The sequence below is a fragment of the Octodon degus genome, unplaced genomic scaffold, assembly GCF_000260255.1.
Source record: "Octodon degus isolate 3935 unplaced genomic scaffold, OctDeg1.0 scaffold00006, whole genome shotgun sequence".
Classification (NCBI taxonomy): Eukaryota; Metazoa; Chordata; class Mammalia; order Rodentia; family Octodontidae; genus Octodon; species Octodon degus.
In genome coordinates, this window is record NW_004524582.1 from 31829311 (window position 1) to 31853712 (window position 24402).

The 24402-nt window shown below is 61.7% G+C and overlaps 2 protein-coding genes across 15 annotated transcripts in view; both read right to left on the reverse strand.

The window, feature by feature from the left end:
• The window catches only part of Hgfac (HGF activator), a 5704-nt gene extending 2613 nt beyond the window's left edge, over positions 1 to 3091 (reverse strand). Inside the window, exons 1-10 of one of the 6 annotated variants that reach the window (XM_004624681.2) lie at positions 2946 to 3091; positions 2419 to 2632; positions 2142 to 2238; positions 1969 to 2048; positions 1492 to 1614; positions 1282 to 1413; positions 1061 to 1171; positions 802 to 976; positions 615 to 700; positions 86 to 341 (exon numbers count right to left, since the gene is read on the reverse strand). In XM_004624681.2, coding sequence (XP_004624738.1) covers positions 86 to 341; positions 615 to 700; positions 802 to 976; positions 1061 to 1171; positions 1282 to 1413; positions 1492 to 1614; positions 1969 to 2048; positions 2142 to 2238; positions 2419 to 2632; positions 2946 to 3047 — 1376 coding nt within the window. In that variant the 5' untranslated portion in view covers positions 3048 to 3091. Of the gene's footprint in view, positions 1 to 85; positions 342 to 614; positions 701 to 801; positions 1172 to 1281; positions 1414 to 1491; positions 1615 to 1968; positions 2049 to 2141; positions 2239 to 2418; positions 2633 to 2945 lie in introns of those variants that run through there. The other 5 variants (XM_023699953.1, XM_023699960.1, XM_023699957.1 and 2 more) reach the window with 5 other exon arrangements.
• Positions 3092 to 4293: 1202 nt separating this feature from the next.
• The window catches only part of Rgs12 (regulator of G protein signaling 12), a 90500-nt gene continuing 70391 nt past the window's right edge, over positions 4294 to 24402 (reverse strand). For 4 of the 9 annotated variants that reach the window (XM_023699971.1, XM_023699972.1, XM_023699967.1 and 1 more), the window contains 14 exons: positions 20176 to 20345; positions 19636 to 19728; positions 18826 to 18969; positions 17900 to 18079; positions 17508 to 17661; positions 16234 to 16310; positions 14755 to 14949; positions 14359 to 14432; positions 13644 to 13770; positions 12442 to 12538; positions 11033 to 11112; positions 10526 to 10679; positions 8902 to 9426; positions 4294 to 4640 (listed from right to left, as the gene is read on the reverse strand). In XM_023699971.1, the coding sequence (XP_023555739.1) occupies positions 4438 to 4640; positions 8902 to 9426; positions 10526 to 10679; positions 11033 to 11112; positions 12442 to 12538; positions 13644 to 13770; positions 14359 to 14432; positions 14755 to 14949; positions 16234 to 16310; positions 17508 to 17661; positions 17900 to 18079; positions 18826 to 18969; positions 19636 to 19728; positions 20176 to 20345 (2273 nt within the window). In that variant the 3' untranslated portion in view covers positions 4294 to 4437. Of the gene's footprint in view, positions 4641 to 7875; positions 9427 to 10525; positions 10680 to 11032; positions 11113 to 11151; positions 11761 to 12441; positions 12539 to 13643; positions 13771 to 14358; positions 14433 to 14754; positions 14950 to 16233; positions 16311 to 17507; positions 17662 to 17899; positions 18080 to 18825; positions 18970 to 19635; positions 19729 to 20175; positions 20346 to 24402 lie in introns of those variants that run through there. The other 5 variants (XM_023699976.1, XM_023699981.1, XM_023699992.1 and 2 more) reach the window with 5 other exon arrangements.

The following is a 24402-nucleotide window of genomic DNA, read 5'->3' on the forward strand; positions in this document are numbered from 1 at the left end:
AGTGGGCTGGGTGATGGGACAGTGGGCTGGGTGATGGGACAGCGGGCTGGGTGGGGCGCCACTAGGCTTAGGTTGCCCTGCGCACCTGTTGGAGAAGCAGTGGGCAGCAGACACCACCCAGCAGGTGTGGATGAGGCTCCCGGTGCAGAAGCTGTCCCCGATATAGATGGCGGCCAGCCAAGGGTGGGAGCCAGGCAGTGAGGATGAGCCGCCAATGATGCGCGGACGCAGGAAGGTCCTCTTCTTGTGCCTCCTGCCGCACGTTGGGCGCGAGCCTGGGGCCACCTCAGGCAGCACGGCCAGGACCTCAGGGGATGGCAAATGGACTCTGGCCAGGGATTCTAGGGGTAGAAGCTGTCAGGTCATGCCCAGGCCACAGAAGGGGGCTCTGTCTGGACGCACCATCCTTTCTCCTAGTCCTGGCCCACTTTGAGCCTCAGTTTCCCTTTCTGTAGCTGGGAGGGCCAAATACTGACTCGAGGCTCTGTGAAGGCCAGGATGGGCTGCACATAGAGCCCTGCAGAGGGCCCTGGGGGCCCTGGGGCCGCCTTCCCAGGCCTGAGCCAGGCACCACCTCATCCTCCACCCAGCCTGGCTTCATCCTGAGCCCGCACCACAAGCTGCCAGGCGGCAGTACTCCCAGGAGAGTGCGTGGTCCTTCACCACGTAGCACCAGGGCCTCTCATCCTTGTCTGGGTTCCTGAGGGATGAGGAGAGGACGGGCTGTGGGTGCAGCCACAGGCGACCCCCACACAGCTCTGGGCAGAGGCACCCCGCCCCACGTGAGCCACAAGTGCTGACCGGCAGAAGGCGTGGGGGCCTAGGCCGAGCAGGGCAGCAGTGTCCACCGAGTCTACATGCAGCTCCTGGTAGAGCAGGTCGGAGTTCCAGGCCAGGCAGCCCAGACCGGAGGCCGCTGTGCTGGCCACACCACGGTATTCTGTGCCATTGCCCATAAAGCAGCGCTCGGAGGGCACTGCGGGCGGCAGGTGGGAGTGAGCCATGACCAGGCAGCGCTCCGTGCTCACACCCCAGCCGCCAGCCCCCACGTGTGGCTCACCAATATTGCAAAGCCGCCCAGCATAGCCTGGTGGGCAGGCACAGACGCTGGTCCTGGTGCCCGCGATGAGGTGGCAGGTGCCCCCGTTCAGGCACGGGCTGTTCGGGCATGCTGGGGAGGCTCAGCAGCTAGGCCTGGGGCTCAGGGTTCCCTCTGCTCTGCTGGGGGCCCAGGGCATCCCCAACAGCCCGGGACCCCCAGGTGGGTGTGGAACTGTGTACCTGTGTGATGGGTGCCTTCACACTGCACGTGCCCCCGCACGCAGTCGCACTGTTCCACGCGGCCCTGGTGCACGCGGGCCCAGCGCTCGCCCGGCTCCAGGTACTCGTGGCGGGTTTCATCGAAGCACTTCTCTGGGAGTCTCACAGTGAGCCCCAGTCCTGCTTCCTACCCGCCCGCCCACTCTCCCGTGACCCCACCCAGCCCCTTACCAGTGCCGCAGTCCCTGCCAGTGAAGGCTGGGGAACAGGTGCAGAGGTAGGAGGCGGGGTCCTGGGTGCCAGAGCAGGTGCCACCATTGAGGCAGGGCCCAGATGCACAAGGGTCCAGAGCAGCTAGGGACAGGAGGGAGGCAAGAGTCTTCAGAGCCCCCAGGGACCTGAACACTGGCTCCCTTTCACCCCACAGCCCTAGCCTGTCTCAGGCCTGCCTCCCTGGCACAGGGCCGGGCTTTACCACCAGGGGGCACTGTGGCCCTACCAATGGCTGTGACCACCAGTAGGCCAGGGGAGGACAGGTCCCTGGGCTGCCAGCGACAGGATGAACTAGGCCTCTCTTCCGCTCCAGGTGGGACTCCCACCCCAGGCCAGCACTGTCTTCTGGTGGTCTCCACCCACTCAGCACTCTGACCCTGACCCCCAGCCCACTTCTCCAAAGCCAGGGCTCAGGCTGCCTCCACCTCCACCCACCTGGGCCCTGCGGAAGCAGGGTGGTCTCCACACAGTAGCCCCAGGCCCTGTCCCGGTCATAGTTGTGAGTTGTCGCACACCTGGGGGTGACGCAGGCGTGACAGGGGTCCTAGCTGTGACTCCCGGAGCACTCCAGTCGCTCTGTCACCTGCTAGGGTGCTCCTGAGACCCACCACTTCCTGTGGGCGCTACCCTCCAGGGTGCAGGTGTGCAGCATGCGGCCACCGTAGCGAAACGGGAACCTGCAGGGCCGCCCAGCTTCCGTGAGCACTGCCAGACATGGGGGGGCGTGGAGGGTCAGCGGCCCCTGGCCACACCGCTGCCCACCTCCACCCTGCCCCGTCAGGCTCTGAGCCTCACTGTGCCCCCCACCCGCACACTGAGCCCCAAAGCCGCCCACACTTGAGCAGCCCACCAGGTGTGCAGGATGTGCCTACATCCCTGACTCACCTTGACCCCCGGGAACACTACTGGTGGGAGATGCCCCGACTGGGTTGGGGTGCTCCCCACCATGGCGTGCTTCCACCTCTGCTTCCGGAGCGCTTCTTGCTGGCGTCTTGGGTGTCACCGAGGTCACGGAGATCAGAAGGGCTCCCAGAGTGGCTGTGGCATTCGGTCCTGGGGGCTCTGTGTAGTTCCAGGTGCTGAAGGGGTGGCTATGGAACTGCTTGGAACAGCGCCCACACGCTCAGGCCCAGGTTCTGCCTGCACTGGGCCCCGCATCTGTACTCCCGAGGCCTCCGAGAGCAAGTCCTCAGCCTGCAGCTCAGGGCTGGCCGGACCCTGGGTCAGTTCTGGAGACCCACAGGCTCCCAGCCCTCCTCTTGAAACTTTGGGATCCACAGCCCCAAGCGGTGGTAGGGGGCAGCCAGGGCAGCCCACGCCCCGCTCATCTGTGTGCCTCTGGTCCTGGGGCCCCTACCCCGGGCCTCATCCAAGGAGCCTATGTGGGCAGCCTGCACAGGGGTCAGTCTCACCTTGCCAGTCTGGGACTGGGTTTCCCAGGACAGCAGCAGCAGAAGCAATAGGAAGGGGCACAGCCCCGGTAGGGGGCCAGGGACCCAGGCCCAGTGCCCCATGGCTCCTCCAGCAGCTGTGTGGGCTCCCAGGGAAGCAGGAGTCGGAGGACAGGAACTGAGGGAGGTCAAGGCCATGCATGGGGCAATGATTAACCAAGCAGTCCCTAAGGCCCTGGAGGAGGAGACCCACACCCCCACCTCTTGCCCCCAACTGCCCAGGGCAATGGCTCTGTGCTGGCCTGGACCCAAGGCCATCCCAGGGCTCCCCTCCTCTGGATGCACTGTCCAGGCTGATGGGGACAGTTGGGGCCCAGGCCCTTGCCCAGAACCCCCCCCCCCCAGGCTTGGCGGGTCTGTCTCTGCTTCTGTTGCCAGGCTCATTGAGGGCAGCTGTGCACTTGTGTAACAGCCCAGGACAGACCCTCTGCCACCTCCCTCTGGGTGTCCTGGGCCCAGGAACCCTCTCTCCCAGCCCCAGCCTTAGGCATCAACTGCTGTGCCTTGGGTGACCTGCCGGGGACCAGACAGCAGAGTGACACCCCTGTGCCTGACTTGGGGTTGGGGCACAGCTGTCTCAGGAACCTCCTGTGAACTCCCAGGGGCTACAGGACCCCCATGCCGAGTCCACAGCCCCAGGCACAGTAGGGAAGGACCCATCCCCCAGTGTGGCTGGGCATCGGCTCAGCGCAGACATCTGTCTGGGTACCCAAACCCCTCCCTGGACCTCCACTTTCCTCTGTGCAAAAGTGGGGACAGCAGACCCTGGGTGAGCAGCCAGCTGGGCACAGTGGGTACTGGGGGCACAGTGGGTGGTGATGCAGTAGTGCGGAAGCCAGTGGGTGCTTGGTGCGAGTCCCCGCACAGAGGTCCAGCTCCTGTATCCCTCCTGATGCCTCCCCACGCACAGCGGAGCAGTCTGGCAGCCTTGCTGGTCCAGCCAGCTGCACAGTGCTGGGCCTGTGTCCCGCTCTGCAGGGCTCCCATCCACGGGAAGCCTGGTGATCACTGACTCATGGTGTCTCCAGCCCTCTGCCCAGGCCTGACATACCAGTTCTCACCAGGCTTGCCCAGGTCTCCCTCTAAGTGAAGTCAAGGGCAGGGGCACAAGAGCACAGTGGGCAGGGGTCCCCACACAGCACCATGGGCTGCGCCCGGCTGAGGTCAGCTCTGGGCCCATGCACCTAACCAAGTGGCCCCTGACCCCAGGCACCACGGCTGACCAAGGCCCCTTGTGGAGTGACCGCCCAAGTGTTCCAGCTCAGCATAAGGCCCACGCATGTGTCCTCGAAGACTTTATTGTGAGGCAGGTGCCAAGGGGCAATGTGGAGCTGGCAGGGGACAAGGCCATTAGTCTGTCCTCTGTGTGACTCCTAAGGCTGTGGCCACCACACATCTCCAGGGCCCAGGGGCTCAGCCCACCGAGGTGTATGCCAGGCCAGGAGGAACAGCTTCAGACAAAAGTAGCATGGTGGGTGCTCAACTTGGTCTTGGGCTCCCCAGGGCTTGGGCCCTGGCCTAGGTGGTCATACACTGGGGGCCCCACGGGCGTCGCCCTCCCAGGGCCTGGCCACACCCCTGGCGCTGCACCAGCAACGAGGTCCACGTCGAAGGTTCTGTTGACTGGGAGGCCTCGGTTGCTCCGGGCCCTGCCTCCTGTCACGGGGAGGAAAGAAGCTGTCACCCGACGACCCAGCCCTGACGCCCAGAGCCCAGTCCTGGAGCCCCCACTGCATCCAAGGTCCCTGGGCAAAGCAACCATGCACCAGCACTTCACACTTATGAGAGCAGCACGCAGCACTGGGTGGGCGGCAGGACTGCCATAGCAGGGTGCCAGGACCTGTGGAGGCCGGGGCCACGATCCTGCGCCCATCTCAGGGCTCCCCAGCCCTCCCCACACCTCCAGGCCTTCGGACATCTCAGCCTCAAGACAGGCCTCTCTGCCCAGGGACACTGGAGCTCCTGTGACCCCAAGGGTCAAAACTGTCCCCAAGCTGCAGTGGAGTGCGCAAGTATCTGCAACCCAGGTGACAGCAGGACTTGGGCTCTAGGCAGAGGGTGGCAGGGCGGGCTGCAGCAGCCCCCAAGCCCCCTCATCCCACTCTGCACCCCACGACAGCTCAGAGACAGGCGGGGCCCCTGTCCACAGGGTAATCCTAACTCCTGGCAGCTGTCATGGCCTTGCCAGTTCTGCCCACTCTGGCCTGCTCCTGCCCAGCTCCCTGAGGTCACTCCCCCTGCATCTGCCCAAGGGCCGGGTCGCTGTCCCTGCCTCAGAGTACCCATGCTGCCACCTCCTGTGTCCACTTCACCCAGCTGTGGTGTCTGGACTCCTGCAGGGCTGGCGGGGTGACCTGCACGGTGGGGCAGGCCCAGGATGTCCCCTGCTGGGCCCGTCTCCTCCGTCCTCTTGGAATCACAGGAGGTGAGATCAGCCCAGCAGGGGCCCCACCCCACCCTGCAGCCTGGCCTCAGCTGTGACAGGGAGGGCTTGCAGGTAAGGTGAAGACCCTGCTTCCCATGTAGTCCCCAAGCCCCCTACCCCATGCACCATGTCACAACCCAACCTCAAGCTTCTAGAATGGGCTTCCATGAGCCCTGAGGAGCTGAGGGTGGGGTGAAGGACTTGGTCCAGCCTCCTCCTGCACTGCATCTAGACCGGAAGCTCTGCCCAGTCGGGACTTCTAGTCCCTCATCAAACATTGCTCGGGCTGACTGGGACTCAGTTGTTCCCTACCTGTGCCATGTGTGAGGGGCCTAAAGATGACCCAGGAGTGGAGAGCAGGTCTCAGCCCAGTCTGCCCCTCACTGACCCACAGCTTGGAGAATTAAGGCCTCTCAGCTCTGGACAGCCAGCCCAAGTTCTCAGGATAGTGACAGGTGCAGGGACGGCACTGGGGATGTCACAGAGACAGTGGCTACAGCTCAGGCCCTCCTGCCCACAAGGCCGGTTTCACTGGAGTGCATAGTAGTAGTTCCCTGCCTGGCCCCCAGCCCCTGTGGACATCCCACCACCGTGCCCTGCCTGCCTGGCTCTCTGGTTGTGCACCACCCAGCGTCCTCAGGTCCCTGCTTGCCCCTCAGCAGTTCTGCTCCGGGATGGAGCTGGGTCAGTGCAGCTCTACCCACCCCCACTCTCCACCGGCTCTCCAGGCCCCAAGCTTGTGGGGACCTGGGAGCACAGGTCCTGCCCTGCAGGGCACAGCTGTCCATGGGGTCGGCCCCTCCTGAACTCTGCCCTGTGTGCCCAGCACCTCCATGCCTGGCTCTGCCCTGTGCTCTCCAGAGACACAGAGACAGCAGAGCTGGGCGCTGGGAGCCACAGAGAGCTGGAGAGCCTGGAGCAGGCTCGGAGGCCAGGGTGCTACTGCCCTGCCCCAGCACCAGGGCCTGGAGCTCTTGGGGCCCCCGTGCCCATGTCCCCACCCCCACTGGGCATCCAGAGGTCACAGCTGCCTTTCCATAGGGCCCAGCTCAGGAGGGGCAGGGCTGGGTCAAAGGTCCTCAATGGCAGGGTAACTGTGACCCAGGACAGGCACCACGGAGGCAGGGGATGACACCAAGCAAGAGGGGACGCTGGCAGGCCAGGCAGGGGCTATGGGTGCTGAGCATCCAGGGGCTGGGTGCAGGGTAGGGAGGGCCCAGGATGGGGCAGGGACCACCCAGGAAAGAGGGCAGAGGAGTGTGGGGCCTGGCCAGGGCCCCAGCATCTGCGGGGGGCGGGAGGGGGAGCAAGACTGAAGTCCGCCTGGCTCAGCTGCAGGCCCAAGCTTGGCACAGGACGTGCTCCGGGAGGCATGCCTGACCACGGCTCGGCCGTGGTATCCTGTGCTCAGCAGGTGTGATGTGGTAGCAGGGTGGGGACGAGCCAGCCTGGGGGTGGCAGGTGGGTCCCAGGACTCTGATCACATTGTGGGCCCTGGTCCAACCTCATTCCAGGCCTCAGGCCCCTGTAGGTGACCGTGAGCAGGGACAGCCTCCTCAGAGCCACGCGGGGACCTGACAGCGTGTCCCATGGGGAGGAAAGGAGGCCTCCAGGCCAGGGCCCTCGGCCTGGCCATGGTTCACCAGCCGCTCCCAGGTAGGACCTGAGGGCTCACAGACCAGGGCCCTCGGGGGCTTCCCCTCCACATGGAGACACGGCCTTCAGCAGTGCAGTCAGGACTCCAGAGAACCCTTGCCGCCAGGGATACAGCAAGGGTGCTCACAGACAGACAGAAGGTCAGCCAGACAGCCAGACAGCCCAACGTCCCCATGCAGCAGGGTACTCACTGGGGTGCCCAGAGGGGGCTACAGCGGGGCCAGCACCTTAGGAACCCTGTGCAGGTCCTGGTGCATGGCTGTCCCGGGACGCGGGGCACAGGTTAGAGTTCCAGCAAAGCCCTCCCATGCCACGCCTCCTCCACAACAGAACCCCAGGTCCACGGGCTGGTGCCATCCTTCCCTCCTGCCCCTTCTGCTCCTGTGCAGGCAACCTCGCAGACTGGTCACCCCTGAGGCAGAGACACAGCTGGCAGCGAGTGGCGAAGGGCTCCACACCACTCAGGAAGATGCCAGAGGCTGTGCACTCTCCCACGCCTATCTGCACAGCGGCCAGAGAGAGCCAGGGCTGCAGCGCCGCTGGTGACGGAACCCAGCTGACGGTGTTCTGGCTGCTCCCCTGGACTGGATGGGAACAGGACAGCCGCTCCTCTGCCACCCTGCTGCCTCTGGCACACACGTGGGCATGGGAGTTTGGTGGAGTGAATGAGGTATTTCTAAAGGCCACTATATTAAGGTAAAGCCATCTACTGTCCTCAAGGTGTGCACCACTTCCTCTAGAGTCAAGAAAGTGAAGCTAGTTTTCCAGAGAGACACATTTTCAAATGAAGAAGAAAAGAGTTTGAAGCAGTACAGTGAAAGATGAGAGTTTATTACTGTTGGAAGAGCAGATGGAGGACACAGGTAGAAACCACACACAGGCGTCTACACAGGCACAGAGGACAGTGTGGCCACCAGAGCTAGTGCCCACTGCCCACAACTGTGCCTGCAAAGAGCCCGACGTGCACAGATACAGGGAACATGCATTGGGAATGGCCTCCCCGGCCCACCGAGGTCCCATGAGACCCAGTTCTGGGGTGTCTGGGACCACCTAACCCTGTGAGGGAGGGGACCTTTGTTGTCACCCTGACAACAGGTCACAGCCCAGACACTGGGTATGGACACCTCACCCTGTACGCCCTAGGAAGCCTGTGCTGAAAGGCACTTGACTCCCAAGGGCAGCCCCCCAGCCACGAACGCCGTGGCCTGCACAGGTGAGGGCCTTGCTCGTCCAGTGGCTGCCAGGAGCACTGCCGCCTGGCCACCTCGTCCGCGGCCACACACACTAAATGTCACAGCTCCACTCCCAACGTCGGCCATGCTAAGGGCAGTGGGCACCACTGAGGTGGTGTGCCTGCTGAGTGCCAGTGCACAGAGGGGGCAGCTACGGCAGGGCACGGCAGTCCCGCACGGGCCGGGGGCTGGGCTGACTCGCTCAGGACGACTATGCTTCTGCCATCTTGAGATGAAAACTAAAGATGCGGGCTGCGTAGGTTTGAGAAATTAACACCCACTTTCAGAAATCCTGGCCGTGCTGGTAGCCTCGAAGCTCTGCCTTCCAGGTCCTGGGCAGGCCCACAGGAGCCACTCCGCACTGCCCCTCTGGCCTGAGCCCCTCGAGGACCCACCCTGGGGGAGCCCCAGCTGCTACCGCTTCCCTCCTTCCAGAGAAGGCACCAAAGCTGTCACTTGTCACAGAGGAGGCCGCGTCCCCCAGAGGGCAGGAGCGGGGCAGAGGCCGCCCACCATGGCTGTGCCCTCACTGGACACTGAGCACCCACACTGAGGGCCGTGGGCAGGACAGGGCCAGGGGTGCAGGGTCAGAACCCGGAGGTACCTGGTCTCGGAGGTCCCAGCACATCCTGGGGACTGGGGGGCGGCGGCAGCAACGTGCTGTTGGGGCTGCTGATGTCCCCCTCCCCCACCAGGGTCAGGTCAGCCCCGGCCTCGTCCTCCGTCTGGACGCCCCCGGCCTCGATTTCCTGAGACTGCCTCCTCCAGACCTGCGTGGTGCCCTCCTGCACCTTCTGCCCAGGCAGGGTGGCCCCAGGAGGCCCAGGAGAACTGTGCACTGAGCCGGGGCTCTGGGCCGAGCCGGGGCTCTGGGTCGAGCCGGGGCTCTGGGCCGAGCCGGGGCTGGTGGCCGGGCTGTCACTGGGCAGGGCTGCCTTCTCCATGCCACGGCCTGCCATTTCAGGTCTCTTGCTAAAGCCCTTGGCGGGAGCCAGGGTGCAGAGGGGCAGTTCCGTGGAGCCAGGAGGTAAGCGGAGAAACTCGGGCAACACCAGATCTTCCTTCCTCAGCAGCCCACGCTGGTCATCGGCTCTGTTGCTCTGAGCTTTGGAAATGAGCTCAAAAAACTCTATTGGAAGAAAACCCACAAGGACTGGGTCTTAGAGAGAGCCGCACGGCTGTGCACCACAGCAGGGGCTCGCCCCGGAATCCCTCCCAGGGGTCACTGCGCTGAAGGGCCAGCGCGGCCACACCCATTGGCGCCACCCTGCCCCCCCACCCTGTGTTCACACGGCCAATCCTCGACAGGGAACGGTCCAGATCTGGAGGTGCAAAGCCCCTGCCCACAGGCGGTGTACGTGGGGTGCCTGGCAGGGCACTGCTGCACCTGGAGTTTTGTGACCATCTGGCCTCTTCACACCTGAGTGCAGTACCCTTCTGAGGACCAGGGAGAAGCGATGGCCAGACAAGGGTGCCAGAGCCACGGCCCTGAAGTCGGGGCCAGACATCTGCTGGGTCACACCGGCCTGCCCCTGTGGCCCCCGGAGGACTGAGCAGCCTGACTGCACCCCGGCTCTTCAGCGCCTTTTTCTCCCCTGGCCTGAGGCTACACACTCAAGCTCCCCACGGAGCGCAGGCTCCTGAGCAGAGTGCCAACAGTGTTCACATTACGTTCTCTGATGAAATTAATCTACATGAAGCCTAAGAAATTCCAATCCTCAGAAACACTTGTGGCTGCAGGTGCAGTCTGGCCAGGGCTCCCCCAACCACAGCAGCTGGTCGTGCTGACCCCCTCTGTTACAAGCTCTTCACGGAGAAGCTCCTGCAAGGGCCTCCTCCCTCTCCAGTGCCTACCGCTCCTCTGAGGGTCCTGCTGCACGGGGCAGAGGCCTTGGCCCCTGATGGCCAGCAGAGGCCATACACCCACAGCCCTACCAGCCTGAGACCCGCTTCCCTCTCCTGTCTGGTGGGACCCCCGCAATGAAGCACCCTGACTCTGACACCCACCCCACCCCCCGCTGGCCCAGCTCAGGGCAGGCTGGCTGGGCTGCAGGACCCGGGGGCTCCAGGCTCCTAGGGAGGCCCCGTTTCAGCCTGCACAGAGTTTCAGCAACGTTGCACCAGAGCCTCAGGACGGCAGGGGCCGCAGCTGTCAGCTGTGGACGGGCAGAGTGGAAACCGGTAGTGCATTTACTGAAAAACGTGGAAGTTTTAAAAAGTACACATACCCTCTGCTTCGTCCAAATTAATTTTCTGATATTTTTTTTTCCCAATCTTTGCAATAGAGTCTTCTCTCTTTGAAAGCCGGGGATCCCTAGCATTCTTTCCATTTTCTCCTCTTATTTTAATAGAATTAGACTTGCCTAGTGTTCTTTCCTCTCCCTGCATCGGAAGGAAAGTCATAGCTCTACTCACACGGCAACACACGGCAACACACAACACAGCAATCACGGACAAAAGGCTGCGTGAGACACAGCACAGGGACATGGGATTTGTATGCACTGAGAAAACCAACTGCAATGACACGTGTCAGAGACCCGCGCGATGGCCGGGGCCCCCACAGGACCCTACGGCTGGGGCAAACCGCGCACGGCTCGGGGCCTCAGGGAAGCGCGCAGGGCAGCAGCCCAGCCCAAGCGAGGGCTGTGTCAGCAAAGGGAGCAGAGGGGCTGGCCTGCCCTGGGGGGGGGGGCTGGGAGGGGCCGAGGGGCGGCGGACAAGCGTGCAGGGATTACCGTGGCCGAGCGGTCTCTGGCGCGGGAGCTGGCAGCTGTGCTGGGCTTGGCCGGGGGACCCTTCTGCTTATCTGTGGGTGCTAAACACACCGGGGTGAGCTGGGACCTGAAGCTGTCTCACCGTTCAAGTCTCCCACCTCCAAGGAGCCACTGGAATTCACCCTCCCTGGTGCGAGGTGCCCGTGCCAGCCAGCGCCTGAGATATCGCAGGGCCCTGCCCACTGCCTGCCAGCTGAGGGCATAGGGGCCAGCACTGCTCCTTAAGGAAGGCTGGGCATGTTAGGAAGAGCAGTGTCGAAACCTCATCTCAGTGGCTGAGTGGCTGCCTATTCTGTGGGAGCACAGACTGCGTGCCCAGCTCCAGCCGGTGGTGGGGTACAGGCTGGCCTCAGGGCCCTGAGTCTGAGGAGCACTGCCCAGCCCCAGCTGCCCAGGCCCACAGGGCTGCATTGGCACAGCACGTCTCGTGCATGGGCACCAGTCACAGCCCTACTGAAGACGCACTGCCCAAGGACCCAGGCCAAGCCTGCAGGGTCCTGGAGGAGCTGAGGCAGCTCTGGCCGGGCTGGTGACCCTCGGGGCTGCACATGTAGCTCTCACCCAGTGTCACTGGGGCCAGGCACAGGTGCGATGCAGAGGAGGGGCAGGGAACAAGGATGGACAGGAGCCCACCCCAGACCACGTGTGGCTCACCTCAGAGGGGGCACTCGAGACTCCCCAGGCCAGCCCTTGAGAGGAAAGGGCAACCTAGGTTACCTGGAGCAGCTGTGGACAGTGTGACCCGCTCCACCCACATGAGACCTGCCCTGCAGTCCCTTCACCCAGACAGTCCATGGACCACACTGGGGCCCACCCATGGCAGCAGTCCCTGAAGAAGGGCACAGGCTCCTGAGGCATTGGGGAAGCACAGGGCTGAGCAGGGCTCCTAGCCTCCAAGGACAGGGCTGTCACAACCACCAGAGGCACCAAGTACAGCAGGCCACAGTCAGCCTGACTATAGCTCCCACTGGGTAGACCATGCCCACCACTATCCTCATGGCCTAGTCTGTTTCTCCCCAGTGGATGGCTCCAGGCCCAGGTGGCAGCTAAAGGACCAGGAAGGCCCTTGTCCAGAGTGACTCAGACCCCAGGAAGAGGGTGCCCCCTATCACTTCTGGCTGAAGCTCCCCAAGGCCCAGGCAAGTAAGGGTGAACAGGCAGACTGTCACCCTCCTGCAGCTGAGAACAGGCACTCAGGCACTCCTCCATGGGGGGCAGGCCCAGCTTAGTGGAAAAATACAGCCTGCAGGGTCAAAAGCATGTGGCAGTCCATGCCCCTTGGAGATGCCCACAGTAGTAATATGGGACAACACTGTCCCCCACCCAAGCAGCAGGCGGGGCAGAGGGACTGGCAACATGCTGTCACTCACTTCTGCCTCTGGCTGGGTCCCTCTCCTCCAGGACAACTCGTTGTCCATCCAGGCTCGATATTGGGGCGCCAAGGTCCAGGGGCTCCTTCTCTCCACTCTAAGGCAGAGGCAATATGCTGAGGACACTCCGGATTGGAACTTCCAGAACAGCTGGCCCTGGAGCCAGGCCAGCCCATGGCACTGCGGCCTTTCATCTGTGACTCCACAGGCCGCGAGGGGCCTCTGCACACAGGTGACACACCACGTTCAGATACGAATGCTGGTGTGCACAGTCAGCACTGCCCGTGACCTCACGGTGTCCCTGAGCACAGACACTGAACCCAGGTGGATAGTAGGGTGCCCTCAGTGCCAGCCAAGGCAAGGGGACAGCAGCCGTTCATCAGAGGCCCCCAGGGTGCACGGCGGCACCTCAAATCCCGGCCCCTCTGGGGAGCAGACCGCCAGGCATGCCGCTGCTCGGAGGGGCCGGGCTGCAGTCTACGCTGCCTGCCGGCAAGGACAGACACAGGCTGCTCCCAGGCCTCAGGGTGCCGTGGAAGGGCACAGTCTTCCCGCCACTCAGCGAACCCCAGCCAGCTCTTCTGCATTTCATTTTACAGACGGAAACTGAGGCACTGCTTAGGTTTTCAGCTGAGTGAAGACCAGATCCAGCTCCACTTTGAAGCTTTCTGGGCTTGGGTGGAGCCTGCAGTAGAGGAGCAGCTTCAGGTCACCCTCAGAGCTGGGGTTTGTGAATAACTAAACAGGAAAAAGACTCCTCTTCTTTATGTCAAAGCTCCTAGGCAAGTTTGAGGCCAGTTTCAGAGAAAATGAGAATTCTAAAAATACTTGGACCCAAAGCTCCAGTAAAGGCAACAAAGATGCCAGGCACATGCTCCCTGGCCCCCGGGCACAGGCTGGGTAGGGGCCTGCTGTCCTCCCACCCAGCGCCATCCTCGTCCCTCGTTCACATCACTAGGGAGCAGCCCTGTGTGCAGGAGCCGCTTGGGGCGGTTCTGAGGCCTGCAGTGGTGGGAGGCTGACAGCAACCAAACATGGGGCCACACCCCACATCATCGCCCCTGCCGCCGTGTGGTCTCGCAGCCACTGTGAATCCCTTTCAGAACGATTGTGGCACAAGCCAGAGGCCAGAGGTGGGCGCAGACCCTGCACCTACCCACAGATGAGGACCAGCCACGGGGCGCACAGGGGCCGCCACTCACCAGTCGCACCAGCAGGCTGCCCAGGTCCAGGCCATACTTGGCCACCACTGGCCGCAGCACCTCCGCGACAGGCTTGGTGGGCTTGGCCTTGAGTCCCACGGAGCGGTTAATCGGGACAAGGTCCAGTCTGGGGGCATGAACACGCTCAGAGACACCATGACAGAGACAGTACGGGAGCACACAGCCTGGCCCTGCTCCGGCCCTGCCTGCCTTAGGAGCAAGTGCCAAACTAGCTGGCACTGGGAGCTGGATGGAGTAGGAGATGCAGACTTTTTCGGCACAGAAGAGCAAAGCTCGGGCTGGCGAGATGGCTCAGTGGTCTAAAGCACCTACTTAGAACAAGCTTGGCAAAGCACAGGGACCACGGTTCAATCCCCCAGCACCACATGCCAGCCAGCCACGCCCCCTGGTGGGCTGAGCTGGCCACACACACACACATATAAATAAATAAATAATTTTAAAAAAGAAGACAGGAGAATTAAAAAAAAAAAAAAAAGAAGAAGAGCAAAGCTGCCGGTGGTCTGGCACAGCCAATGTCCCCTACTTCCCTCAGATGAGGTGGCTGCTCTGGGGCAGGAAGGAGGGGTACCCCTTGGCAGCCGTCCCCATGCCCCCCACCAGGTGCCTGGGATTCGCTGGCAACCCTTGCCCCAGGTGAACACGAAGGCCAGCAGTGTGGAATGGAATCAGCACGCAGCACCCAACACCCTCTTACCGAAACAACGTGCGCTTTTCCAGGCGCAGGTCCCTTGATGCCAGGATGCTGCTGTCCTGATGCAGCACCAGAGGCTTTGGAACAAAGAGACCACAGTTAAAAGGGGAACACACAGGTGCCTGGAGTGCAGAACAATGTGCAGTGGGCACACAGCTGTGCAGTCATGCGGGAGCCTGCCGTGAACCCCCAGGACCCGCCCAGGGCCAGCGCAGCCTGGGTCAGGCAAGACCTTCCCATCCAGAACCTGCTCCACACCCTGCTCCCTGCTGTGTATCGGGAGAGCAGCAGGACACCCACTGAGTGAGGGCACCAAGCCCGGCGGGTGACACCAGGTGGGGATAGGATGGGATGCAACGGCTCTCCTTCAAGGGACCCGGGTCCACATGGGCCCAGTACCTTGTCCCCGCCCACCAGGAAGAGGTCCACAGCAGCCCCATTGATGCCGTGTCTCTCACAGAGGCCAGACAGGATCTCTTTGATGGAGAAGCCGGACTTCACAGCCACCACGCAGGACGTGCCATCCGGGAGGTGGATGCAGCAGTGCTCCACAGCCTTGTCTCTTTCAGGCACCAGAGTCCTGCCGGCCTCTGGCTGTGGGGGCAGGAAAACAGGCGGTCGTGGTGTCCCAGGGTGCGGACGGACACCTCCGGGGGAAGACGCGGCCCGCCTGGCTCCATCACCCCTGCCTGAGCCCTGGCAGCTCCAAGCAAGTGCGAGCCCCGGGCCCAACGACACAACACTGTCTGCAGAGCTGGCCGTGGCCCAGGATGAGGTACCACAAGAGGCTCTCTGGGCCATGCACACTGGGGGCACAGCCCTCGTGGAAGCAGGGCGCCACCCTGCAGGCAGAGGGCACGTGCGGGAGCCTCCAAGTCATGAAGACATATGCCAAAGCAGGAATACTGTCCTCCCGGTCCAACTTGAGGCACTATGTCCCCTCTGCCAGCAGTGTCCTGCAGATGTCACTCTGCTGCAAACTGGGCAAAGAAAGCATCTTTTCACCTCAGCATAATTTAGGACACTCGCTACAGGCAGCAACGGCTGAGAAACGGCTGGGCTACTCCTAGCCCTGTCCACGGGAGGCTCTGTCAGCACATGCTCTGCCTGCGCACTGCGACCTGGGTCATGGGGCTGTGCCAGGAGCCAGCCCAGGTCCTCAGAGGTCTCTGTGCTCTGCTGGCTTTGGTCCCCAAGTCCACCATGGGAACAGGGTATGGAAGATACTGTCGCCTGGCTCAGCCACAGCCCACCAAGGCCAAACAGGACTGTGACCTAGCTGCCAGGCTGGGCTAGAGACCCAGGCAGGGCTCCCCCGGACCCCCAGGCACAGGAAAAGCTAGGTGCTCCTGGCTCCTTCTACCCACTGGGCTTGGCATTACCCCGCAGCAGTAAATAGCACTGTGCAGGAGCATTCGCACTAACTGCTCTCTGCACTTCTGAGCCACAGGACACGAGCTCCCAGACTGACTGGCACCAGCAGGCCCACGCCCATGCAGGGCACCCCACAAGCTCCTGACAAGTGGGCAAGGCTGGGAGAGCTGAGAGCTGGTGGGGAGAGCTGTGGGTGGGGGCCGGCCCCCAGGAGACCCCAGAGGGTGGTGACCTCGCAGGGCGTTGTTAAGGGACGGCCAGACAGTGACAGCAAGACAAAGCTCCTGGTGTCCGAGCACTTCGTTTGCTCTTAATGGGGTTTAAAATAACCAAGTCAGAATGAAAAGATCTTGGAAGAACCCGGGCTACCCATGGTCCTCAAACAGCACCTTCCGCATCCGAGCCTTGTGCACTGTGCTGCTGCCCAGGTAGGAGACGGGCGGACCTTTCCTGAGCAGGCCAAGGCAGCTTCAGCCCTGGGGACAAAGAGGGGCGACGACTCACCAGGTCCAGACTCCCTGCGGATGACACAGAGCCCTGGGACTCACGGCGGCACAGGCCTCCATTGGTGGGAAGGGCGTCTTCGGGGAGAGACAGGTTTGGACGAATGAAAGCCACAGCCTCGCTTTTCCTCGCGACACCTCCCCTCCCCCCACCTCCCAGCCCTCTGCCCTCTTAGGCTGCCCTTGTGAGAAGGGTGGAAGAGGACTTGGGACCTGGGCAGCCCTCTGGGCTCCACAGGGTAGAGTTAAACCCATTTTTCTCATCACAGAAGCCAAGGCCAGGGCTCAGGCGCCTTACACTGCCACTGCCGCCTGGCTCTGGCTGCCCGGCCCACGGCAGCTGCTCCATAGACAGTGAGGCACGTGTCTGGGATGGGTTGTCTTCCTGCACGCACAGTACCAGGACCTGAAGGGAACTGTCCCATGGACAAGCGTGGCCCCACCGCCTGCCCCTTCTTACCAGGACACACATCACAGCCTCCTCCCTGAAAGCCCTAACAGGAGGTGGCAGCAGCCACCAACACAGAAGGCCGTTCAAATAGCCCAACTCCCGCTCAGGCTGTGCCGCTGCTGGTTGTCAGGGCCGGAGGACAGGAGGTCGGGGCACTGGTCGTCCCCATGCTTCCCAAGTTTCTGGCCCACCCCAAGGAGGAGATCCCCAGGCTCCCTGCAGGCCCAGCCCCGGCTGCATCAGAAAGTCCGAGTCAGCAATCCAGCCCTCAGGTAGTGGAGGCCCTTCCAGATGGCAGCTGCAGGACTCGACAGCACGAACACAGGCTCTGTCCCTGGGCGTCTCCTGCTGAGGTCATCCCTCCCAATTCTGACAACAGCCCTGTGCTGGGCCCCAGCTGGCACCTGCCTCAGCACCTGGTTTGGCCCCACTTGGCAGTGGTCACTGCACAGCATGGTGGATGCCGGGCCGGGGACCAGCTTCAGCCATTTCCTCACTCCTCTAAACCAATCCCTTCAGCAAGGTGGGAGTGGGAAGCCACCTCCAGCTCCCTGGGCCTTCAGCTTCTGCTCCACAGGCCTCTGCCTGGGACGCAGGAGGCAGAAGTGTGGAAGCCGCAATCCACAGGACAAGGGCCAAGCACAACTGTCTCTTGTCACCCGTTACAGACAGCACCAAGGGTATGACCACCTACTCACAACAGAAATCACCTTGGAAGACACCTGCCACCCAGGCAAGCCAGCGGCCGCCAGAGCACAGGCGAGGGATCCCGCTGCTCTGTGTGTGCCCAGGCACCCTGGTCTCCCACCCTGCCACACACGCACCTTGAGGGTGGCCTCCCGGCTCTCTCTTCTTCTGGGACCGCCCGGTGCTCCTGCTCCTCGACCAGGAGAAGAAGGCCCCCCTGCGCTTCTTCTCACTGTCTTCCTCACCTGCATCTCCATTCAGGGATCTTCCTGACTTTGACTTCCCACTTAGCTGTTGGCAAAGGTAAAGTTCATGAAGGCAATGAGAAGCAGGCTCGGTACCCATGTGGCACTCTCGGCTGAGGGCAGGCAGCATGCTGTGCAAGGGCTCACCGCACCCCTCACAGGCCAAGGGCACAGCAGGCACCACGGCCAGGCATTCCTGCCCCCTGCAGGGCGCAGCCTCATGTTGTTACCAAGTAGAAGGTGCCAGGGACCACAGCCAGCCCCGCCCCACCCCAGCCCCGAACCTTTTTGGGGGTAGATGCGCTGGAGTGGTCAGAGCCGACACTGTGCTTGGAAGCCGGGCTGCTGGGCACCTGCTGGGCATCCGGAAGGGCACGACCCTCCACCTCTGCCAGGATGCACTCCTGGTACAGCTGGGACTTCAGGAAACGCGTGTAGCTGTCAAACTTCATCAGGTTGAAAATCTGGGGAGCGAGCACCACACAGTGAGGTCCCAGGGCACAGAGATGGCTGCCTTCGGGTCCAGGGGTGTGGGACCACAGAGGCCCACAGGCCAGGCTCTAGCACAGCGAGGCTTCAGCTACCGCCCCAGGCCTGGGAGGCTCCAGCATCACTCTCCAGCACGCCTTTAAGTCTTCCTTTCTCTGACCAGGTCACCCTCCTTTTATCACCCTGAAAACGAGCAGATTCTGGGAATTTATGTAAAGCTTAAAGCCAGCTACCACCCTGAATGGTGCGATGCCATGATACCGAGGGGACGGAGCAGCAAGGAAGCCTGGTCCCTTCTGTGCCGAGTGCGATCACTTGGCTGGCTGGGCCCAGGGGCCAGTGAGCGCATGCTCCGGATGGCAGTGGGTCCAAGCCATACTCTCCCACCGCACAAGCACATAGCCCCGTCCCTGACGGTGGGGCTCGGGTGTGTGACCTTGCAGTGGTGTGCAAGCATGTGCCTGCAGGAGACATCAGACTTCAGGCTCCGAGCCTGGGTCTCCCCTCGGCTGCCCTTTTGGTTGCAGAGCTCTGGTCAGCCCCATCAGCAGGCACCATGACATGAAGCAAGTCACATGGTGGGCTGTGGTGACGTGCAGGGGTCAGCTGAAGCGAAGACCCCTTCACTCACAAAGGGATCATCATGGCCTGTCACCCCGGGAATGCCATTTCCCCCAGACACGTGGGTGCCCAGGCTGGGCACCGCAGGGCTGCTGGTTACCTGGAGCTGCTGCTCCTTGAACATGTCTGGATGTGGCGCATTGAGGATGTCGTCAGCCAGCTGGGCCTGGCTGTCGATGTTGACAGGCATGGTGGCTTTGCTGCACAGGAACTTACTGAAAATCTCCCTGGCCCTGTAGGACAGCTGACAGCAGAGAGGTCTGAGCAGGCGGCACGTGGGCCCACAGGGCGTTTCTGTCTGGGTCTCAGCCACACCGCCCGAGCCTACGTCACTGCTCAGCACCCCAGCAACCTGTGGGGGTCCATCTCGAGCGCAGAACTAAACGTTCAAGCCAGTGAGCAGCTCAGTGGGAATTGCTCCCTTTGCTTCCAAATGGCCACTTCAGGGGCTACTAGAGTGGTGCTGCCCCAGGGAGGCACCAGACCTGGGCCAACAGGGAGTCACACGGAAGCTCTCGGCAAAGTGCAGCCCAGGAGAAAGGGGCTCAGCCTCGGTGTCTGTATGCCACTGGGCTGGGAGAGCAGCGGTCACGCACCGCCCAGGGTGGGCTCTGCCTCCAGCATCCCTGGGTCCCTGCTAAGCCCCGTTGTCCCCTCCCCAAAATCCCAACACGTGGAGTCGGATACATTTGCGGGTGGGAGCCGGGCGGTGCAGGCATCTGCACCACTATGTTTAGGCAGAACTAAATATCACATGTATTTAAAACTTTACTCTGAAAAAGAAATGACCTTTTTCAGCTTGCGCGGAAACATCTCCCTGTCAGCTGCTCCCCTTGTGCTGGGCATGAACCCGGCTGTCTGACCCCCGCCATCAGCCACCACCTGCACAGCCGCACACTGGCACGCTTACCTCTTTCTTGTCGTGTGCAGGAACATGACTGAAATATTCACAGGCCTGCCAGAACAGAATGTTTTCCTCACTGAACTCCTTCCTCAGAAAGTCCTAGGAGAAACACGCCGAGATGAGCGGCACTCCTGCGCAAGCATCCTCCCGCGTGGAGACGCCTCCCTGTGCTTCAGAACCCCGGGCCCAGCACCTCCACGGGAGCTCCAGGGAGCCCAAGGGGAACCGCAGAGCATGCAGCCCCCAAAGGACCACGCCCTGGTGCTCACAGCTGCGTCCCTGACGCTGGCCATGTGCTCCCTGCAGGGGCCTCTGACTTCCAGCACGTGGAGCTGCGTGCACCCTGCTGCAGAGCCTCGGGGAGGGGGTCCTCAGGTGCAAGGGGGCAGAGGGCAAGGCCAAGCGAGTGTGCCCGGGTCCACCCAACTCCGGATCCTCAAGCAGGAGCAAGGACAAGGCGACATTTGTCTGAGTTCTGTGTGGAGCCTGCAGAGTAACAGTCTCCCGGGAATGGGTTCCCTGCAGCAGGAAGCTCTACCTACTCACAGAGAAGTAGCGAACACCGACAGGGTCCTGCAGCAGGCGCTCGAAGGACACGGCCCAGCTGGCGACCCTCCTCTCGCGCAGGCGCCGGCAGCTCTGCACGCTGGGGAGGCTGGCATTGCTGCTCAGGCTGTTGCTACTCACACAGTCCTTCAGCTCAGCGCCCGTCAGCTCTGTGGACCACACAAATGCACCTGCAGCCCTGGCCTGCTCCCTGGAAGTCACCTGCAGGCTGAGCCCTGCGTCCAGGCCTGCTCTGTCCACACCCGGATGCTCATGCCATGCACCACACCTGGGCCTGCCTGGGCCGACCCAAGCCATGTGGCCACACACACTTCCACTCACACACCAGCACACCTTGTGCACACCTGCCCAGCTGCGTGGCGGGCGCCAAGCACAGGATGAGAAGAGAGGCAGCCACCCACCAACACGAATGTGCAACACACAGCAGTAGGAACTGAGACCACACAGTGTCCCAGGACAGGCCATGCTGGGACACAAGCGCATCTAGGTGAGGTCCAGGGAGCCCGTGCTCTCCTCTGTGGCTTGTCCACTTATCTTTGTGTGGCTGCTTCCCAGAAGAAACATTAGGCATCGTGTCCAAATGTGTGGATCTAACCAGTGTCACCTGATGACCAATTCATGGTGAGCTGGGGTAGAAACAGTCACTTGGCCCACCTGAGGGGCTAGGGTGGGGCACCCTGGTGCCCGAGCAGGGACGCAGGCCAGTGTGCACAGGTGCTGTAGGAACAGCTGCAGTTCTTCCAGGACAGCTCCTTGGTGTGGGGCTGTCCTCGGAGGTGACCTGGTCCTGAGCCCAGTCAGCCAGGGGCACCGTGCAGCCTGGCACAGGTGGCTCACTTGTGGCCGAGCTTCCCACGCCTCCATGGTCTCTGAGATGCTCTGCTGCTGTACATATCTCACTCCCTTTGGCTCCTTCCTCTGGGCTTGACCCATGGCCAGCCAGCAGGAGACCACTGGGCTGCCTGCCACGCGGCAAAGTCACAGAACAGGGCTCTGGGGACTGGTGATGGGCCCCAGTTGTAGGCTAGACACTGAGGTGTCCTTGCAGCAAGGAGGGACTCCGGGAAGACAGGCGAGGAGGCCGGGAGTCAGGCAGCAGCGACGTTGACCCTCTCGCCTGTGCCGATCTGGGCTGCACTGGGCCTGTGGCAGGGGAGCCGCCCCACGGCACACTCAGCGGCTGTGTCGGGCGGCAGCCACTTGAAGCTCAGCCAGCATTTGGATTTTTTTAAAAAGGGAAAAGTCAGAGGAGCAATAATTTACAGTGCTATGGAAAAAAAGGCTGTTGAGCCATTCCATAACAGGCTCCGAATTCTCACACATTCTTCTCTGAGCCACCATGCTGCCTGTGCTATTTTTAAGATCAACATTTGCTCAGCATCAGCCACTGACTCCCCTGAGGACACAAGGGAGCCCTGTGGCGGGCCTGGGCACATAGCTCTGGTCAGCTCGCCCAGGAGATGCTGTGCTCGCCACAGGGCCACTTGAATGCGAGGCAGCAGCCACCGAGCCAGCACTGCGGGGCCGGGACCTGCGGGCCATCTGCACTCCTCAGCTACGCCACACATCCACTGCACAACCTTGAAGACTCCCGGAAGCTCAGCCCCACAGGGGAAGCTCTCCAATCTGCTTGTGCGAGGCAGGCACACCCTCACGGGAACACACTCGGGCACATCTCTCCCGCCCCTCCCTGGGGCTGGCTCTACCTGGAGCCCGGACAGTGATGGCCCTAAGTCACACATATGCTCGACCCCTTCCTGAGAGAGGACATTCTGTCAGGACTGGGCAAGCTGAGGCATGGCCAGGCAGGGCTGGCTCCACTGCTGCCACCAGAATGTTGCCCACAAACAGCAGCACCCAAGATGGGAGACAAAGCCCTGGATGCCCCTGGCTAAGACCACAGGAACAGAAACCAGAGCACATCTGAAAAATTCCAGCCTTTTTCCTTCCTTCAAAACCCATGCCCCAAGGGTGTAAGCGCAAAAAAGGAAATCAGAGGACTATCCGAGGGACCTGGGAGGTACCTTAAATTCCCAAGTGAGCAACGCCGGAGGAGGGAAACGACACAGATCTGAGTCTCCGTGAGGACCCAGCACATGCTCAGGCCAAGGACTGACAGGACGCTGGGAAGCGACTACGAGGACGGGTATGCACAGACCCACGGGAGCCTCCCCTCCCCTAAGGACGCCACACACAGGAAGAGAAAGAACAACAGAAGGAGGCACAGGACAGCGCGATGACTGCTCAGCAGAACAAGGCTCTAGAACAGGACACGGGGTCACCTCACTGGGTGTGCGCTGCAGGAGACCTACGCTCTGCCCTCTGCAGCCACCTGGCTGGCCAAGCCCAGGGGCTCAGGCCCACTGAGCGAAGTGGTCCCTGGCCCACTGGACAGAGCCCGAGCTAATCACCCCACGGAACGAGCAACCAAGGCACACACGGCAGAACCCCTGAATCCTAGTCCCACATTCAAATTGCTGTCCCTGAATGAGGCCAGGTTAAAGGCTCAGGACCTCTGGCCTCTGTGGGATCTCAAGGCTGGGGAGGCCGGACACTACCCCTGGCAGCACTGACACTGGGTTGCCACATGTGGGCACCATACCAGTCACGGGGCCAAAAGGGGTCCTCCCCTTCTGCCTGAATGCCAGCCTCTAAGTGTCCACTGCTTTTTTTTTTTTTTTTTTTTTTTTTTTTTTTTAGGGAAGGGTGTACAGGGTGTACAGGGTCTCACTACTAGATCAGACTTGTAGTGATCCGCCTGTTCACAGCCTCCCAAGAGCTAGGATTACAGACACACCACCACGCCCAGTCTCAATTGCTGTCTTAGGGCACCCCAGGGGCGGGGCCAGCATGGCAGCCTGGGGATCAAAATCCCCCCTCACCATGACTGCTCACAGGTGCTTTAATCTGCTAAGCTATTTGGCTGGCCCTCCATTGCTTACTTTTAAAAGTAAGATTGTGTGAAGTCCACACAAAGGACCAGGAGCCAGTGGTGTCCTGACCCAGTGGGCTCTGCCAGTGCTGGCCCAGAAAGAGGTAACTGGACCCTGAAAAGCAAAGAGCTAGACGGAAGGACAAGAACTCACACTGCCCAGTATGGGACTTTGGGCACCCAAGTGCCAGTGAGTGTCGCCGCCTGCTGTCCTTTGTGCTGATGTGAGGTGACTCTCACAAAATGAAATGTTTCTAAACGCTCTGGAAGTGACAGGCCACACGCCCCTCCACCAGCACTGTTCCCTAAGAGCCCCGCCCAGGCCCAGGGCCACACAAACCACACACCTTGGCTTCTGCCTGTCCCCAGGCCAAGGCCTTCAGCCCACGCTGACTGTAGGAGGTGCAGTGTTGGAGGGATGAGCTAACGCTCACTGACTATAGGAATGAAAGCCGACCTGCACAGGAGTAAACTCATTTTTATAAGCGTTGGCAAATACTAAGGACCTGGTGAAATTCATACCTCGAAACTGACAGTTTGAGGGCTGGCCAAATAGTTCAGCAGATTAAAGCGCCTGCTCAGGCAGACTCAGCGGCCGGCCGGGATCTGATCCCCAGCATGCTGTGCTGTCCCCACCCCCAGGGTGCACTGCTGGGCGTGGCAGTGCACGCCTGTAATCCCAGCTCTGGGGAGGCTGAACACAGGAGGATCACTACAAGTCCGATCTATGTAGTGAGACCCCGCAGATCCTATACTAACATTTAAAAAAAAAAAAAACCTGACAGTTTAAAAACCAATCAGGATGCTTTACCATGGCTGAAAAAGTAACCAGCTGAGGACTGGTGTCCCTAAACCATGAAATCACACAGCTGCCAGGTGCAGGTCAGCCTGGTTCTCAGGTGCTGGGGTACAGACATCATGTAAAGGGCAGGGCCCCAGAAGACACTGCCCGAGACAGCGAGGGTGACAAGGGAGAGCCGGTGGGGACAGCAGGGTGCAGGGACCTGCTCAGGCGAGACATCAATCGCTTCAGCTGCAAACAGCCACTTCCCCTGTCAGTGGGTGGGCCATGGTCCCAGCTGCGCTGGCTGCCCCACTCCCTCTCTTGGACACGTAAGGCTCAGCTGCTCCTGCTTATAACTCAAGGGGCTGCTGGTGGCTCCCCCCCGATTCTGGGGCCTCTGGGGAGGTTGCAAGAACAGTCGCAGCCGCAGGCCTCACACACGAGCCCTGTAGGCAGGTGGAGGCATGCCAGCTCTGTGGCAATGGCCACA